Source organism: Primulina eburnea, chromosome 12 (assembly GCF_022965805.1).
Source record: "Primulina eburnea isolate SZY01 chromosome 12, ASM2296580v1, whole genome shotgun sequence".
Lineage (NCBI taxonomy): Eukaryota > Viridiplantae > Streptophyta > Magnoliopsida > Lamiales > Gesneriaceae > Primulina > Primulina eburnea.
This window is the reverse complement of record NC_133112.1, coordinates 2,848,336-2,867,401: the sequence shown is the minus strand read 5'-3', so window position 1 is coordinate 2,867,401 and position 19,066 is coordinate 2,848,336. Positions and strand designations below refer to the sequence as shown.

The 19,066-nt window shown below is 33.9% G+C and overlaps 1 protein-coding gene, 1 long non-coding RNA gene and 1 pseudogene across 6 annotated transcripts; 1 reads left to right on the top strand and 2 right to left on the bottom strand.

Moving 5' to 3' along the window:
* The first annotated feature begins 426 nt into the window (after positions 1 to 426).
* Positions 427 to 3,851, top strand: LOC140808235 (uncharacterized). 5 transcript variants are annotated; one of them, XR_012112841.1, is made up of 3 exons: positions 427 to 1,717; positions 2,033 to 3,314; positions 3,510 to 3,851. It is a non-coding gene; the product is annotated as an uncharacterized lncRNA (long non-coding RNA). The 5 variants fall into 5 exon arrangements; XR_012112842.1 differs by having other exon boundaries at positions 3,436 to 3,851; XR_012112839.1 differs by lacking the exon at positions 3,510 to 3,851 and having other exon boundaries at positions 2,033 to 2,930; positions 3,228 to 3,372.
* A 1,583-nt stretch (positions 3,852 to 5,434) lies between these two features.
* On the bottom strand, positions 5,435 to 6,179 carry LOC140807635 (beta-amyrin 6-beta-monooxygenase-like; annotated as a pseudogene).
* Positions 6,180 to 8,688: 2,509 nt separating this feature from the next.
* On the bottom strand, positions 8,689 to 10,158 carry LOC140807875 (NAC domain-containing protein 30-like). The gene is made up of 3 exons (XM_073164833.1): positions 9,981 to 10,158; positions 9,519 to 9,790; positions 8,689 to 9,174 (listed from the first exon to the last, which is right to left on the bottom strand). The coding sequence occupies exons 1-3, from the start codon at positions 10,135 to 10,137 to the stop codon at positions 8,689 to 8,691; spliced, it is 915 nt and encodes a 304-aa protein (XP_073020934.1). The 5' UTR covers positions 10,138 to 10,158.
* Positions 10,159 to 19,066: the final 8,908 nt, after the last annotated feature.

The window sequence follows — 19,066 nt, the reverse complement described above, 5'->3', positions numbered from 1 at the left end:
TTTTTGAATTAATTAAATAATATTTTTAGATAATTATTTCGAATAACTTAATTTTTTTTTTAAAAAAAAAGCCCATAAAAACAAGAAATAATAAAAGAAATAAAAATAAAGATAATGTTAAATTCCCCTTCCTCAACTAAAAATTATTATATATAAAAAATAATATACAAAAAAAATAAAAACTATTATTAAATATAAAAAACGAATATATAAAAAGACTTTGAAACTATTAAATTAATTAAATTAAACATAGAAAAGGAATATAGAGACAGTAGCAAGTACAGAAGACGATGATAAATCTACAATTAAAATATTTTTTGGGTTATTTTCTTATTTATAAAATTGTAGTAGTATGTCATACAAAATCCAATATATATACACTCTCGTGGAGAAATATGTTACTAAAAAAAATAGACTGAACAGAAATCAAATCGACGGGGAAGGTAGTGAAGGTCAAATTCCCGACCGTCGAAACCGCAAAGAGAAGAAATTCAATCGTCATAATTTCACATGATTCTAGCTTTCGGTAAAAATCTAGCTCGGCCATTGGTATTTCAGTGAGAAATGGAGATACAAGGCTCGGGCTCACGGCAGCTGCAATGCGTGGGGAGACTGGAAATCGCGAGGCCCAAGCCCGCGGGATTTCTGTGTGGATCCATGAGTTGTGACCACTGATGAATTTCATGATATCTCCTCGGTCGCCCTGGTTCCTTCTATCCATACGCATGTATACGGCTGAATTACCGGAACTTCGTGTTTGCCTTTTTTTCTTATATGCGTGGTGCACCCTTCTTTTGAAATACGTGCCAAAAATGTTTTATCTGCATAATTCACGTGGAAGTTTGAATTTTTACATTGTCACAGTGAACTTGAAACTTAGCTGCGTTGTCATTTTTTATTTGATTGATTATTTATCAGATTCGTATATCTGAAATTGGACCAGAGCGAGTGTTTCTTGATGAGTAAACTGATAGAATATAGTGGTTTTTTCTGTACGAATCTAATTTTGGTAAATCTTAGTAGTAGAGGTAATTGAAATGCCTTCTTTTTTTGTCTGGAGCTTTAAGAGTGGTGGTTGTTGTTTATGTGCATCTGAGTGATTTTAGAATTCTGGATCATCTTTTAGAGCATCCAAATATTCTGTATTTGATCGAGGTTTATGAAGTTTCTCGGTTTGACTTGTATTGCTTTGATTGGCTTCTTGTTGAGTTAACGCAATATTCTCATGTTTTTGAAATGAGACACTAACTTCTTCAGTTACTTCGTCAATAACTAACCCTCGTGAAGGATTCTTTGGTCAGTCGCTCCTCTGCATCCCTCAAGACTTTTGCTATAGTTTCATCCCCAGGAGAAACTTTAAGTGTCTTTCTCAAGTCAGACACAACATACTTCCTTTTCGGGTTGCTTCTCAGCTGCTGATTGTGCTTTGTTTTGGGATGACTGGCCTGTGACATTACTCCTCCCTTGGAGATCATGGTTGTCCTGACTACCATGGAGGAGAGTACTGCTTCATTACAGTTTCAGCATCTTTCCAAGAACGCATTTGGATCGTCTCATTTCTCAAGTTGTTGGAGTATTTCAAGGATTAAGCTTAAATGGCATTTGTTCTTAAATTCCTTCAGCTTTAACTCAGGCCAATCTCGTTCCCATTTGAGGAACAATGGTGCGCCATCATGCTCAAGGTTGAAAGAGAGCAACCCTTCCTTGTCTTTCTCAGGTATGCATTGGTATCTACAAAAAATTTCACATTGACTAAGCCATTCCAAAAGATCTATTTGGTTATTGTACCAGCGAAAATTCAGCTTCAAATTTTGAGGTACATAGGATAAGTCATCCCCTGAGTCCTTTGGAATGCTTTGCTATCGTCTTTACCTTGATCTCGTTCTTCCAGTCTAATGGTTAACATACATTTTAATATCTCCTCTGATTGATCAAGAAGAGCTTGTTGTCGTTTTTCAGCAGATATCTTACCCCCTTGATACTTTTTCATAAAGGCTTCGAATTAATGTTGAAATACTTGGAATTCCCCCAGGACGGCTGGAAAAGCTACGGAAGGACTTCCTGCAAGTTCAGCTGAACTAAAATCTGTATTAAGAAGAAAGGATGGGTGTGCAATGAACTCAGACGAATCAGGGTAGAAAGGAAAGATCTGGGCAAAGCTGGAACAGCTTTTCCCAAAGCAATTGATGCGTTTAGACAAGTTGAGGACCACATCAATCTCATTTTGATCAACTGCAATTTAGGCCATGGACGCCGCTCATTAGCAGAAGATATGGCATCAAGAATTGAAAGTCTCAAGAAACATGCTAAATTCCGAAGTGCATGCCGTTGAGACTGCCAAATTACAATACAGTGAAGCATTAAGGTATTATGGTTCCGCGAAAACAGAACCAAATACACTTGCTGAAAAAACCGGTCCTGTCTCTACCAGTTTGAAAAATGAAGTGAGCACGCAGCTTGCCCATACATATCTGAAGCTTGGCATGCTATTGGCCGGAGAAAATACTGTCGGCAAGATTTATGAAAATAGTGTGCTAGAAGATTACACTTATTCTTCTGTCATACAAACTCAGAGGGAGCGGAGGAAACATGAAGTATCGGCAAATGATACAATCAGGGAAGCTTTGTCACTATACGAGTCACTGGGTGACTTGCGAAGGCAGGAGGCTGCATATGCTCACTTTCAGCTTGCTTGTCATCAAAGAGATTGTTGTTTGAGGTTTTTGGTGTCAGATCAAATGAACAATTTGGCAAAAGTTGAAAATAGTGTGGTTTAAAAGGTAAAGCAGTATTCTTCCCTGGCCGAAAGGAACTGGCAAAAGTTCATGGATTTCTATGGGCCAAAAACACACCCTGTGATGTATCTGACTATTCTTATTGATTTGTTAGCTTTGTCTTCAAGCATCTTAAATTACCTTCACTCTACTTCGGTTTGTTTGTGTTCTTTTCTTCTTATATCCTCTGGTTTGAACTTATATTTTTGTGTCTTTTTAATTATTTTTATTATACATCAACTTTTATTTTGAAATATATTATCATGATGGACTATCACAAGAAGATGCTGTATTGGTGACTATCCATTTCTGACCGTTGCTTTACCGCGTGCTAAGTAAAAATTGCATCATTTACTTATGAAAAAAACTTGTGTTGGGTTCGTTTGGATTAACTTTCAGCTGTTTCTAAACCTTTTTTAGCGTTTATACTGATTTGTTTGGTTCGTCTACCAGCTGCTTGACTCTGCTCTAACTAGGCTGCTTGAAGGGCGCCATTTATCTGAAGAAACATAACCATCACCAAACGACCAAAATCCAGAGGTATGTGCTAAATTTTGGGTTCAGCTGCCAATGTTGTTGAAGAGTATGTTAGCCGCACGTTCCACAAAAATAAACAAATTTCCATCCAACATTCAGCAATCTCCATCAAATAAATCTTCAGATGCTAAAAAGTTCACCGAGCTATATAGAATGTCATTGAAGTCCTCTGATTTTAGCCAGTTGTTAACCATGCAGAGGTTGTGGACATCATAACTTCCATTGTTATCCCAGACGATGGGATAGTTTTTCGTCAATGTCGTGAACCATAACTTCATAGGAGAATATAGGGACTGGTGCATCCATGTAGCGGAGTCCAAAATAGTTCAGAACTAAAATCTGTGTGATGCTTGTAAGTCGTGTTAATTTCATAATGTGTATACCCATCTCTACATGGGTATTATATATGCTGCATATGTATCACACTGTATCATAAAAATGTGGGTAAATATAATGTTCTTCCCCCATTGTAACAGAAAATTGATCTAACCGTCCCAAGTTGTTATGATGTCTTGAGTTGAGACCTTTGTAAAAACCTTCCTCACAATACAACATTAACATTCATTACAGTGATGATTAGACCGACAACAGTAGGTAAATTATATCTGCAATTATTTTTAGGACTGATAACACAACTTATTTGTATAACTAATATAATAGCACGTCCAAAAAACAAGCAATATGTAACAAACAATGTCAAAAAATATAATTATCAAACTACTTCTTTAATTTGTGTGATATTTATGCTGCATCAAGTCACATGCAAATGTTTTCTAGATACCAAATTTCATCCTAGCTCATAAAAAGACTCAAAGCTGTGGATTTACACAACTGTTAAAGCAAAATTTCCTAGCATCAAAGTATTTTGAAGTAAAATGTAAAGTTAGTAAAGAAACCTAAAGGTTTCGAGAACAACAAACAACAATATTTCAAAAGAAAAAGTAATGAAGGAATCATTCCTTGCCGAGACTACAAGCCACACCACCTTTCACTTTAATATATTCTTTTCTTGACCTTGCAGCTCAATCTTGAACTCATCACTGCCCTATAAATACCTTGGGGTTTCAACCCCAACTCTCACTATCTCATATACATCCTTCGAAGTAGTTTCTACGACCTTCAAACGAGCTGTGCTCGAATCTTGCGCGTGTTCGTACATTGGTAATAAAGACCGAACAGAAAAGTCATTGCCCTCCATCGATTGATTGCTTTGTGCAGGAAGCTTAGTTGCCGTGTGGTCATTCAATTCGTGAAAAAAGTTTTGCCTGCAACATACGTCCATAACAGCTAAGCTTCCTTGCACATGGCTATTTATGGGTGGCCATGGCTTTTGTGTCTGGTTTTAATCTCCTATGTTTTATGCAGCACATCGCTTGTCTGAAGTAGTATTTGTTTGTCATTGTTTACATATTCGAGATAAACAAAATTTCAAGTGCAGTGCTGCTTGATAAATATTTCTTATTGTTCGAATATTCATATCATTATTTCTTTTAACCCAAAAAAAAACCCATGTGCAATTTTTTTTATAAATTTATCCAGATGGTCCTGTTATCTCTAGCTGTGTAGCCGAAAAAAAACTGTGATATTCGATAATTTGAATGACACAAGTACTCGAGGATTGCCATTTATTTATCAGACACGCACACAAATATTACTATACAACATAATTTTTTATTTTCTTTATTACATTCAGATCTCTGTCATTTCATATTATACCAATGAAAGAACAAGAAAGTGAAATGGGTTTATGTTTCATGAGGATGGAAGCGAATAGGCAGGCCATAAACCGGTGTAGGCGAAGCATAGTACACTATCTTCTCAGTCGGAATATTATCCTTTTCAAGTTTGAACCTTCCGACTACATTGTGCATGAAAACCAACACTTCTAGCCTAGCATACACTTTTCCGGCACATTCGGGGTCCTATCCGAAAGGGTTCAAACGTGTAAGGAGCCGGTCCACTACCCTCAAATCTTGATGGATCGAATTTCTAGGGATGTGGGAGGTGCTTAGGATTCTCGCGAGATGAATGCACCGTCCAAAACGTCTGCAAGGTGATCATTAATGAGAATTTAGTAAAAGATTAGTGTATTATAATGTCATTTAAGACGAGAGTTTGGATCATATTTACTTACTTTCCATCCCTTTGGATGGTAAAACCAGCATAGGTGAAATAAGTTGTTGTATCTCTGAAAGCCCCTTGAGCAGGAGGCATTAAACTGAGTGATTCTCGCTCAACACTCCAAGAATACTTCATCTTTTCTATATCTTCACATGTCAATAGCTCATTGGGGCCTTTTGTTTTTGCTATCTCCATTTGTTCTGCAACAAGACACATTTATGAGCTTATGCCTTGAATTAAATATAGAGAAAAAACCATTCTTGGATATTTCACAAATGTGTCAATACCTTTTAAAGCCTCTTCATAAATATGGGGAAGTTCTGCTGGATAATTCATGACAGAAGTAACAGCAGAACTTGTAGTCTCGAGCTAACCACTAACAAACCAATGATACTGTTAGAATTCTCCATTTCACTTGATAACTGGCCATCTTCATCTGTCGCAAGCAGCTTTTTCGACGACAAATCTCGACCCTCAGTTTCCTTGCACTTGATCAACTCGTGTCTCCTCTTCTTAGTAATCATCCTATTTTATTCATTAAGGTCTTCTTTAAAAATATGGACCCAAAATGGAACATAGAAGCACCAACAGTCATGGCCACTAAATGAAAATATTTTTTAGAAGTATTCCATGACATTTTACATATATTCCAAGATATATATGGAAAATGATAAGATTGTCAAAACAACATTTTACCAAAATCCCTGACCTCGTGCAAATAAGATTGTCAAAACAACATTTCACCAAACTTCCATGCAAAAAAATCAGCATTTCACCAAACTTCCATGCAAAAACACATATGTCAGTATTTGCTATGAAGATATCACAATCTTCCACAACTGTTTGAATATAAGATTATAAATTAGCCTCATTTTTATTTTCTGAAAATTTAATCGAAGCTGAAAAATATACCTGTTTGTTTGTTAGCGTGACCTACTCCACTTTAATTGCCCCTACATTTTCCACGCTTAGTTTTTGCAACAACTTAATACATCCCGATGTCGACGGAGATATGGGAACCAGCTCGACCAACAAATTATGGCTAACAACATAGGTCTGGGATGTGATTTCCGTCTCAACATTTGATAGTCCTTGCCCCTCCACAGAAGCCGCCACAATTGTTTTGGCTAACTTCAGCCGGCAGTTGTTATAATTCGGAGTCTTGGAAGTTATTATGTGATAAAATTAAATTATTTTTTTCAAATTTTTATTTAATTATTTTATAAAAATCAAAATCAGGTTGAGTTGGGTTGATCTAGTTGAGTCGAATTAGTCGAATTCAGGTTGGGAGTTTTTAGGTTGGTTCAGATTCAGGTCGGGTTCGGGTTGAACAATTTTTTAATAATATCATGTGTCAATCTGACTCGATCCCACCCTAATTGACACCCCTAAATCTAGGCCGTCTTTGAACCATTCACGCCTCAAAACATATATAGTGAGTACGTGTGTTATATATGTGTCTAAACTGTGCGTGGGTTCCTCCTGGACCCTGGTTAATGCGTGCACGCGTTCTTGAGAGTGGATGCGTGTGTGGGTTCCTCTTGATTGTTGCGTTCATGGGCTCTCTCGGGTTGTTGCGTGTCTGAATTCCCGAGGGTCAGTGCATGCGTGAAGTTCGATGGTTGCAACGGGTTTATATACGGATTCTGGTGGGTACTGAATCTACACAAGGGGCTGCGTGCTTTGGCTGCAGGCGCGAGGTTGAAGGTGCTTGACTTGGGGAAAATATGAAATGGGTGATTTTTTAAAAAGTTTCTTATCGTGTGTGTGTGAGAGAATATAAGTATGCTGAAAAACTAGTGTTGATATAATAGAGATAATCTTCGAATCTGTGGTGTTACATAATAGTATCGGAGACAATATTTCCTAGTACCGTGTGGTTGTGGGACGATCCAAACAGAAGCTGTGGACATGCGACGCCCGATGCTGAAGAGGATGGAGAGTGATCGTTAGTATCAAGAGATTACATTGACAATGACCATCTTATGGTAGGTTTCTAGGCGAAACGAACATAAAGGAACCAATCTCACACTAAAATGAGATGGATTTTTTTAAGACTATGGGATATGAGATTGTATGGTTGAGAAATGCTTAAAATATTTGTTAGGTAACTCTGATTTTAATAATTTTCATTTTTTTTGGGGAGCTAATAATTTTAAAACTTCAAAGTTACGGGTGCTTGACTTGAGACAATTTTGGGATAAAAAACCCCTTGGAAAAGTTTATCAAAAATGTGTTAATGAGAACATATTCACGTTGAAAATACGATTACAGCACAATGAAGACAATAATCAAATCAGATGCGCTACTAGTATGAATTGGCCTAATATAACTCTACGTGTCAAAAGACCCAAAAAATTGTTTTAAATTAAAACATGCCATATTCACTCTTATTTCCAAAAACCACCACATGATAATAAAGTATTTCATCTCATTCGACAATTGAGAATCTCGGTTTGAAGCTTTTGCTTCTTCAGCAGAGAGCCTTCTCACTCTGTGTTTTTCCTATTGTTTCTATTTATTTCATATCTGCATGTGACAATACTTTATCTATATAACTGATAAGCTCATTCTACTATGAAAATACGATTTGAACAATTTCATAAATATTAAAAAAAAACATTTGGCTTTTTGTTCAACCTAAAGAAGTTAAAACATGCAAAAGATGATGCCTAGTTGGAAAAATCTGCAATTGTTGCAGAGAATTACTTGAAGAAAATGGACTAATATATCTCAAATGCTCACATTACTTATAAAATTTTGTTGATTATGTCGATTACAATAGCAAGTACAGAGCGAAGTTTTTCGAAGTTAAAAAACTCATCAAAATTTTTCTCCGATCCAAATCTTAGATAGTTATTTTTTAAGTCACTAAAGTAAATTTCAAATTAATTTCAATTACTCCCCTCAAATACTTTCTCAAATTCAAATCTTTCCATCCAAACGCAACCATAAAGTTCACAACTTCATACATAAAAAACAATCACCAAGGTAAAATCAATATCCCATCCATAACACTGTCCAAATTATATATTTGTTCTCAAAATAATGAATTGCCGATTGCCAAAGGCATACTAAATTATTTTAGAATTCCAATAATGAATATCCCATCCATAACACTGTCCAAATTATATATATGTTCTCAAAATAATGAATATCCCATCCATAACACTGTCCAAATTATATATATATATATATATATATATATATATATATATATATATATATATATATATATATATATATATATATATAGCTACAAGTCTGGAAAGCAGTCAAATGCATCACTATAGGAGAAGCTTGTGTCTTCATATGATAAGGGATGATTAATTACTTCTCTATCAAAGTTTTTCCAACCGTTAAAACGATTGCCAAACTCATTTCTTTCATCTTCGAATCCTTCATTTTCCGCAACCCCGTGCTCCAAGTTATTATTATCATTCGTCGTTGGAAAACTTGTAGAAATCGAAGGGCTATCGATCTTCCGAAGCTCGACCATCGGATTCTGATCAAAAGGGTTGACAACAGCAGTTGTCCCTTGTTGAAACCGATGAAAACTCGTTCCACAATTATGCACAACAGTGCTACTACTTGGAGTGCTCGAGAATAATATTGATGTTGCCATATTTTGATTAATGGCGGTGTCTCTGGTGTAGTAGTTAGGGTTGCTCCAAGCTTCAAAGCGTTGGTTTTGGGTCGGACTCGGCTTCATGAATGCGCGACAAACCACCCATCCTTCTTCCTGTTGCATAAATTTATGAAATTATAGATAATCATTTATGTAACATTTTAAATTTTATTTTAACTATATGCTACATACGAGGAGGATAACTCAGACATTCATCTCTCCGAGAAATTTCAATCTACCCTTAGTATGCAACTCCGAGGGTGTATATGAGAGTGAACATTTATCAATACATTGGAACCATATTTTGACATAATAAAAAATAAAACATGAAATTTATTTATGAAAAAAATAACCCAAGCACGACATTTTACATATAAAAGTTAATGTCTATGCCCGTAGTAGAATGCCAAGAATCACTAGTATATATGTATATGTAAGGTGCATGAGTGTGCCCGTACCTGCGGAGGTCCATGTTCAGATGTTTGGAGGCGATATTCGTGCATGATCCAATCGGTTTTTCGTCCGTTGGGAGCTCGTCCTTTGTAAAACACCAACGTTTTCCTCATTCCTATGATTCTTTCATTGGAAAGAACTGCCTTGTCCCTCCCTGTGGCCTTCCAGAAACCTGCGGTTGTTGCCCGGTTGGTTCGAGTCCCCGTTGGGTACTTTCTGTCTTTGTGACTGAAGAAATACCACTCGTTCCGTTCTTCATGTCCCAGTTTGCACTTGTCTGATTAGTAGCTATATACATTAGTTTTAATTTCAAGCTGCTAGACTAAAAGATCTAAGATTTCAAATATCATGTTAGAAGTATTACTTATTTTTCAATAAATTTTTTTATGAAAGGAATGTGAATCAATTAAGAGTAAATCACAATATTAATTCATTCATGATTAGAATTAATTAATCAGACAACTTACCTTGAATGTCCCAAGGCTCCATTTTATAGAGATCAATTTCAATTATCACATCAAGATCGATTTTCAAAGAGCTGATCTTTCTTTTGAGATAGTAGCCGACGAGTTCTTCTTCCGTCGGGTGGAATCGGAATCCCGGAGGTATACAAGAATATTCCATTGATTTCCTACCAAAAAGAAAAAAAAATTGACACAAACTATGTTTGCAGAGAAAGAAATGTTTAAAAAGCACCCGGAATATATTATGAATACATCTTTTCTTGTTTAGGTTATTTGTAAAGTTACATCGATTTTGACAGACATTCCCCTTAATGAAAAATGTCACAAAATTTAAAGAGAGTGAAATTCACACAACGTAACTCTGCAATATGTATTGTGAATCTGCCATGATTCATTTCATACGATCCATTCGTGAACATAATGGAATGACATAAACATATGGTCCCAAAAATGATTTCTACACGTGCTTGAAAATCGAGAGCGATCCACGTAAACCAGATGAGAGTGATCGAAATTATTGTAAGAAAAAAATATCGAATTTCATTTATATTCTATCACTTAAATATAATACAAAAGGATTTAGATCATGCTGATTAATCCATTTAATAAAAAGGTAAAAAAAAAAAAAGACCATGATATTTAATACGTGTGTGTGTGTGTGTATAAAATGTTGGATAGTGATCGAATTCATGAGACGAAGTATATCGAAGACAAAAGCAGGAGGTAGGCTGGTTGTGGCCGTGAAAACTGACTTTTTGAGAGGAATGGGGATGTTCGATCATTTCCTTTTGAGTGCATTATATTCCACTACACCATATATTCTTGTTGCATAAATTACGAATTGGGAAACATCACTGAACGTATAAATTAATATATTATCTATATTTTTATACAAGTCACCTAGATTAATATTAATATTCAATTTCGGTCTCTTGTTTGTGTTTGTTTTATTTCATAATTAATATAATAAATCTTGTTCTAATAATGGTATTACATGTTAAATTTATACTATAAATTTGTGTCTTAATCTAATATATTGAATCATATTTATATATATATATATATATATATATATATATAGACACACAGACACAGACACACACACTCTGGTAAGGTGTGCTAATCATTTTCTAACTAGTTTAATTACTTTAAACAGAGCTCAGTACTAGGCATGGCTTTGAACCCTCCAAGTTTTCAAAGCAAGAAACAATTTTTTAAACCAATAAGGCTAATGAAAATTAAATAAAAATCTATGGGAGATTATCCATACTCTCTCGTGCCGATCCCGTCAGCATCGCTTCACGGGGGAGACAAGTTACTTAATCACACATATATCTATATACATATCATAGATTGATTTGAGTCTTGATTCAAATTTTTTTCACAAAAATCGTGCATCTAATAAGTGAGTACCAACTCATCGGTGCTCGTATAAGTGTGTGCAGCATGTTTATTATATTTTTGATCAAATCATGCAGCATGAATTGAAGAAAGCGATGCAAATTCATCACTTCATTATTTAAGTTAAAACAAGTTCATGCATGATCCTTTAAGCACCCACTTAACAGTGTGTGTGTGTGTGTGTGTGTTGAAGAAAAGAAATTACTAACCTGCGGATGGATGGATGGATGGATGGATGGATATGTCCTTCAGCTGGGAAGAGAAAGGGGGAGATTTGAAGCAGTTTTTGGCAGACTTATATAAGAGTGGAAAGGTACAGGTTGGCTAAGTGAAGGGAATAAAGCGTAGGATCATCAAATGTTGTTGGTGATTGGGTGGTCGGGGGTTGTCTATTTATACCATATAATTAGAAATTTCAAATACCCAATAAAATACAATTTTATAATTATTCTTAATTATAAGTTAACATTTAATTTTCCCCATTTTAGAATGACTTGTAGGTACCCAATATTTGAATGCGATGGCAGATCTCTGGTCATATTTATGAAATTCAACAACAAAAAGTGTATTTTCACATAAATTGCAGATATAAATTTAAAATTATTCTATATATGGATACCAAATTACTAAAATAATAAACCATTAATTAGCTATGTTAGGAAGATGCATTTTGTTATAGTGCGAAAATAGTGCTAACTCTAGATTCGATAGATATCATTTGTCGAAATATGTGGGGTTTATGTTTGACCACGCATAAAAATATTTTTAAATTCAACGATAGTCATTAGATTTACCATTACGATAATATCCTCTGTATAGGTTGAACTCAGCCTGTTAGTCAATTAAGTTTTGATGATTTAGCGAACTGAGCTAAACATAACAGAACAAAAATAGCCATGAGCTCAACTAAAAGATAGTTGAGCTAAACTGAATAAACATTCTTTGAAGAATCAGTTAAACTACTTAGAGTTACAAAGCAGAATTATTGGATAAAATCTTGTATACATACCGTCTCTGAATTGTCAGAAATCCGTCAACATTAACTACAATGTATGATTTGTCAGAAGTAGGGATGTAAATGATCCAAACCAAGCCGAACACTATCAGGCTTGAGCTTGGCTCGTTTAAGATTAATTCAAGCTCAAGCTCGAGCTCGAGTTTGATTCGAGCTTTTATCATCTGGCTTGAGTTTAGCTCGTTTAAGATTGAGCTCGAGCTTTATTCGAGCTTTTATCATCAGGCTAGAATTCGACTTGTCTTGAAACTACTAAGCTTGTGAAAAGCTCGAGTTCGACTCGTTAAAAGCTCGTTTATCATGTTAATCAAGCCGGGATCGAACTTGGTTTATTAATAGCTCGTTTATCATATTTAACAAGTCTGACTTGAGCTTGGCTCGTTTTCGAGCTCGTAAAACATACAATTGAGCTCGAATTTGAGCTTGATTCGAGCTTGTTAAAATTAAATATATCGATGAACTAATTTTATATTAGACATAAAAGTTTAACTTTTATTAGTACTAATATTTTTATTTGTCAACTCAACAAATGAGTCAAGCTCGAGCTTACGAGCCACCTAAACGAGCCGAGTTCAAGCTCGCGAGCCTATTAACGAACATGTTTGCGAGCTCACGAGCCGAATACGCTTAGGCTTGAGCTTGGTTTGATTAAGTTTTCGAGCTCAAAATCGAGCTTGAGCTTGGTTTGATATGATTAACAAACGAATTCAAACAAGCTTTTTATCGAGCCGAGCTCCGAATAGCTCGCGAACGGTTTGGTTTGTTTACATCCCTAGTCAGAAGGACAATGACGTGAGAAAGACGAGATTAACGACTGCAATATTTGTAACTGATATAATATTTGATTTTACTGACGGATGAATCCAAGTGTATAAATAGATAAACTTGTAAATCAGTTAGGCTATCTGGAATTATCACATAAAGCCAAATATTTAAGCTTTCAATAGCCCAAATATTTTCAAGACTTCTTAACACAGACTTAAACATTATTTCAGATTAGTAAAGATCAATTTGTTCTTAATTTCTTTCATTTCGAAATACATGTAAATTAATAGTTAGTGTATTATTCAGTGTTGTTTGAGCAAGTAAGCTAAACTAGGAGTTTTCAGTTAGATAGTGATAAAGTATAACTGAATCAGATTGTTACAAAAGTTGTAATTTTCAAAATTTTCTAGTGAACATTCATCCCACAAGGAAGAATGAGTAACTTAAGAGTGAAAATTTCCGAACATCAACAAACATATTTGTATTGTTTATATTTCAGTCAACCTACTCTTGATAACTCAACTGTTTTTCTTACTTAGCCAGAACTTATCTGATTAGTCAACTGACATTAACTCAGCGAGAATTACAAAATTCAAAGTTATTAACTCAATCGAATTCAGACAAACTAGTGTGATTGTTTATTCAACCTTCTTCTAACCAATCACTCAATCCTAGCACAAGTTATTTTGTTTTTGGGATTAAAAAAAGGTCATTAAGGCAGCTAATTGATATGTTTACATACTATTGATTACGCGTGATGGGAGGCAGATAAATAAAGAGTGAGTCTTATGTGAGACCGTCTCACGGATCATAATCAGTTAGACGGGTCAACCCATATTCACAATAAAAGTAATATTTTTTCATGGGTGACCCAAATAAGAGATCCGTCTCACAAATACGACCCGTGAGACCGTCTCACACAAGTTTTTGCCATAAAGAATGGGTCTCATGTGAGACCGTCTCACGGATCATAATCTGTGAGACGGGTCAATCCTGCTCATATTCAAAATAAAAAGTAATACTCTTAGCATAAAAAATAATACTTTTTAATGGACAACCCAAATAAAAGATCTGTCTCACAAATAAGATCCGTGAGACCGTCTCACACAAGTTTTTGCCTTTGCTTTAACAAGTATTTTAAAAACGTTTTTAGCGTTTTATAAGTGAAGAAATTGTGAAGTATGTATTTGGAAAATGTTTTTGTAAAACGTTTTTTTTTTAAATTTAAAAACTATTGTCCAAATATAGTTTTTAAAAACAATTGAGATGTATTTTTTTATGTTTTAGAAATGAAATTAATGATAAAAATTAAAACATATTACTTTTTAATTGTAAAAACGTTTTTATATTAGTTGTCCAAACACATATTTATTATTAAAACAACTTTTTAAAACTTTTATGAATTTTTTGTAAAAAACACTTTCATAAAAAAAATTATAAATACTTGTCTAAACATAGTCTAAAAGATTTTTAGAATTATAAAACGAGATTCATCACCATACTAAAAGTTAATTATTTTAGGAGTTTTAATTTTGATTAATAATATCGATTATAACTAATCTCTATCCAGTTTCCATATCTGAATTAACTATATCAATAATCATCCGCTTCTTTTTTTAGAGTAGGTCTCTTGTAAGACGGTCTCACGAATTTTTATCTGTGAGACGGGTCAAACCTACCGATATTCACAATAAAAAATAATATTCTTAGCATAAAAAGTAATATTTTTTCATGGATGACCTAAATAAGAGATATGTCTCACAAAATATAACCCGCGAAACCATCTCACACAAGTTTTTGTCTTTTTTTTAATCAATAACCATATGATTTATTGAACATATAATGTTGTTTGTGTAGTATATAATTAATTATATGAAGGTACATAAAACTCTGTGAGATGGTCTCACAGATAAATTTTGTGAGACGAATATTTTATTTGAGTCACTGATAAAAAAAATTATTAATTTTTAACTTGTTAAATCGGCAGCTTAAATAAAGCACCCGACCAGCATGATATATAAAATAAACAATTAAACCTTTAAAATTTTTGTTGCTTATCATGGTCCATATTTGTTTGAGATTAAAAACAATTAAGATTTTAGCTGTATAGTTTTAAACTAATAAAATATTAACTTTGAGGCTACTTCCTCTTCAATTTTGACAGATTTAATTTAGACAAAAACTTGTGTGAGACGGTCTCACGGGTCGTATTTGTAAGACGGATCTCTTATTTGGGTCACCTATGAAAAAGTATTACTTTTTATGCTAAGAGTATTACTTTTTATTGTAAATATGGGTAGAGTTGACTCGTCTCACAGATTATGATCCATGAGACGGTCTCACATGAGACTCACTCTTTAATTTAATAATCGATTGGATTTGGAGGTTCACAAATCACAAGCAATTAATTTTCACCACTAAAATCTCTTTTCCCCCCTAATTTTTTGGCATTAAAGACGAGTAAGGATTTTTGTACGTAAGAAACCCGAGTCGTCATGTTTTATAATTTCAAAAATAATTATATAGTTTGAAAATTTTAACTATTTGAAACTAGATATATAACTAAATAAAAAAAGAAAAATTATGTTTTATAATAGTTTTTTTATGTTAAAGAGTGAGTCTCATGTGAGGCCGTCTCACGGATCTTAATCTGTGAGACATGTCAACCCTACCAATATTCACAATAAAAAGTAATCTGTGAGACATGTCAACCCTAAGGATGTGTTTGGTTGAGTGGATTAAATAAGGATAGATTAGTAGTCAAATACATATCGTTAAAATTTTAAGATGTTTTAATAATCATTTTGACCTGGTTTAAGATCCAATTTTATTAATCAAATAGTTATCCATAAAATTGGATCTTAAACCGGGTCAAAATGATTATTAAAACAACTTAAAATTTTAACGATAAATATTGGACTATTAATCTATCCTTATTTAATCCACTCAACCAAACACACTCTTAGCATAAAAAATAATACTTTTTCATTAATAACCCAAATAAGAGATCCGTCTCACAAATACGGCCTGTGAAACCGTCTCACACAAGTTTTTTTCTATGTTAAAAGTGATGTAATCATTTAAAAATTCAAATATATATATATATATATATATATATATATATCCGTGAGACCGTCTCATTCAATTTTTTGTCTTTTAGGTAAAGCGTAAAATCACTTCACGACTCCATTCGGTTAGTATAGGGTGCTCTCTTATTATACAATAGTATATGTGTGTGTGTAGGGGTGAGCAAAATATCGGTCAAACCGAGAAAACCGAAAAAATTTAGAAATTCGGTTCGGTTTAATCGGCTTAATCGGGTTATTCGGTTTAGAAATTTGGTTTAATCGGTTTATATATACATATATATATAATATATATGTTGGACCTCAAAATTAGATAGGATGCATTTTTATTTCTACTGAGCTTTTTACATGATGGAAAGTTGGAAATCCAATTCTATTGAAATAAACCCAACTATTGGCTTCGTTTTCTTAATTATTTGAATCATGTATTAAATTCAGTTGTAGTTTTGTGTAAATATGTTTAAAAAGTTTATTTAATAAAAAAATCGGTTATTTCGGTCGAAAACCAAAATAACCGAATTTTTATCGGTTCGGTTTCCTCGGTTTTCTTTTCAAAATTCGGTCGGTTCGGTTTTCCAAAAAAATCGGTCGGTTCGGTTTTCGAAAAGTTCGGTTCGGTCGGTTCGGTTATGACCGATTGCACACCCAGTGTGTGTTAATACGTTGCAAGATTAATTAATGGAATAGTAATGGAAAAAACTAATAATTCCCATTGCATGGGACAGCATGGTTCTTTTTGTAATTAACTTGCAATTAATTAGGAATCAAAACTAAAAGTTTAAGGCAAAAATTTGTGTGAGACGGTCTCACGAGTCGTATTTGTGAGACATATATCTTATTTGGATCATCCATGAAAAAATATTACTTTTTATTGTGAATATGAGTAGAGTTGACCCGTCTCACAAATTAAAATCCGTGAGACGGTCTCACATGAGACCCACATAAGTTTAATTAGTAAGTACTAACTTATCCTTAAATGTACAATGTCGGGGCCCTTTAATTTTTCTTCACTTTTCAATGTTCTTATATTATGAGTACGAACTTAAATAATAATGTTTTTTAAAAATAAAGAAATGTACAAACACACAACGTATGCAACAAATTTTTTTTTCTTCTGAATTTGACCAACTTTGCTATGGCTTTGATTGGAATTGTAATCAAAAGTGAGGCAAAGTAAGATTGAACAAAGCTTTCGGAATCGATGTTGACGAGTGTGGTAAAAGTAGAACGAAAAGTGTGAATTTTTTAACTGATGAATTTCTCCTACGCATGGCTATATCAACTTTTGTTTTAGTCACTCATTTTGCTTAGCTGATACATGCATCAGTTCTCAATGCTTAAAGTTTTTTCTCTCAATTAAGAAAACCATTTTTTTTAATATATGATGCCGCATTCATTAGCATGCAGAATATTGCAAACTTTCAACATTTTGACCACTCTTCCCCAAAAAAAATTAATTAATTAGAATTATATATATATAACATCTGATTATTACGACGTTTGAAACAACTAAATTAATAAATACTAAAAAAAGATTGTTCCTTAATTTAAATAATTTGATTAGTTATTGCCCCACACCTTAATTAATTAATTAAGACGTGGACCCTGGGAATCTGCTAAACAATTCAAACAGTGTCCTTCAAGGTTTGCAGCAATCTGTATAGCCCTTTCCGACTCCGAAAAGGTGATGCCCCAAATAGAACTTCGCTTTGCAGAAACAATGTGCATGGGATCTTCAAGCTCAAGAGTCGTAACATGTAAAGTTCAGGCCGATTTCAAATCCGCGGCAGGCCTTTGCTTGAATTCTGTTATAATGTGAATATTAAACAGAGAAAAAAGAAGCACAATCATTTTAATTTCCATGGAATTACATGCATATATGGTGCAAACACATATCTGAACAAATTAAAGCCTGAAATGATTCGATTGCGGTGCATCGAGTAGTTTGAACACTTTGGCCAGGTCTGGCTACAAAATCATTGAATTCCTATAGATGATAGTAACGGAAAGACAAGAGAGGCCAATGAGCTTAGAACCCATCAAAACACTCCCAAATTGCTTTTTTTTTCTGGTTCTTTTTGGGTGGAAAAATTTTAATTACATTATTCTATATAAATATGTGTGAGTGTGTGTGTGTGTGTGTGTTCATAAGTATTGTACTGATTAAAATTATATAGCATCTATTATTATTTATATATATATATAAAAATCAGAAGCAACAGATAATATTGATTTATATTATAAAGCATTATTTTAACTGAATGTACTTCTTATCAAGTTAGTTGCATAAAGTTTACTTTTCTAAAAAAGATTATTCTACTATGTACATGCATGTATATATCATGTGTATCTCTTGTTCGTGTGAGTCGTTCTCCAAAATGTATCTTTACTAATCCAATGGTATTTTGGATTGAACCCTTCCGCTAGGCGGTAGATCTCATGACATGATGCTCTTGTTGAGAGACGATGAAAGATCGCGCTACAGGAAAGTATTTTTTGAACATGGTTGCCAAGATTAAATGGGATATTTTTTAAACAATTTATGTATCTATCAGTTTCTAAAATTTCATCCATAGATATCTTAAAAGGGTGAGATTGCTTTAGCAAAGCAAGAGTAACAGTGTAAATCAAGCAAGGGAGTGTTTTTGGGGCGGTTTGTGGGACTAGGGAAGATTCTGGTGGGGATAACTAAGCTTGAAAATGACTTCAACAAAGCTTCTAGATCTAGTAGGAGTGGCCGAGTGGATCCAAGTTACCATTTATTAACTGAGACTGATTGTGACATGCCTCCACACAAAGCCAAATATTGTCTCTCATTACAT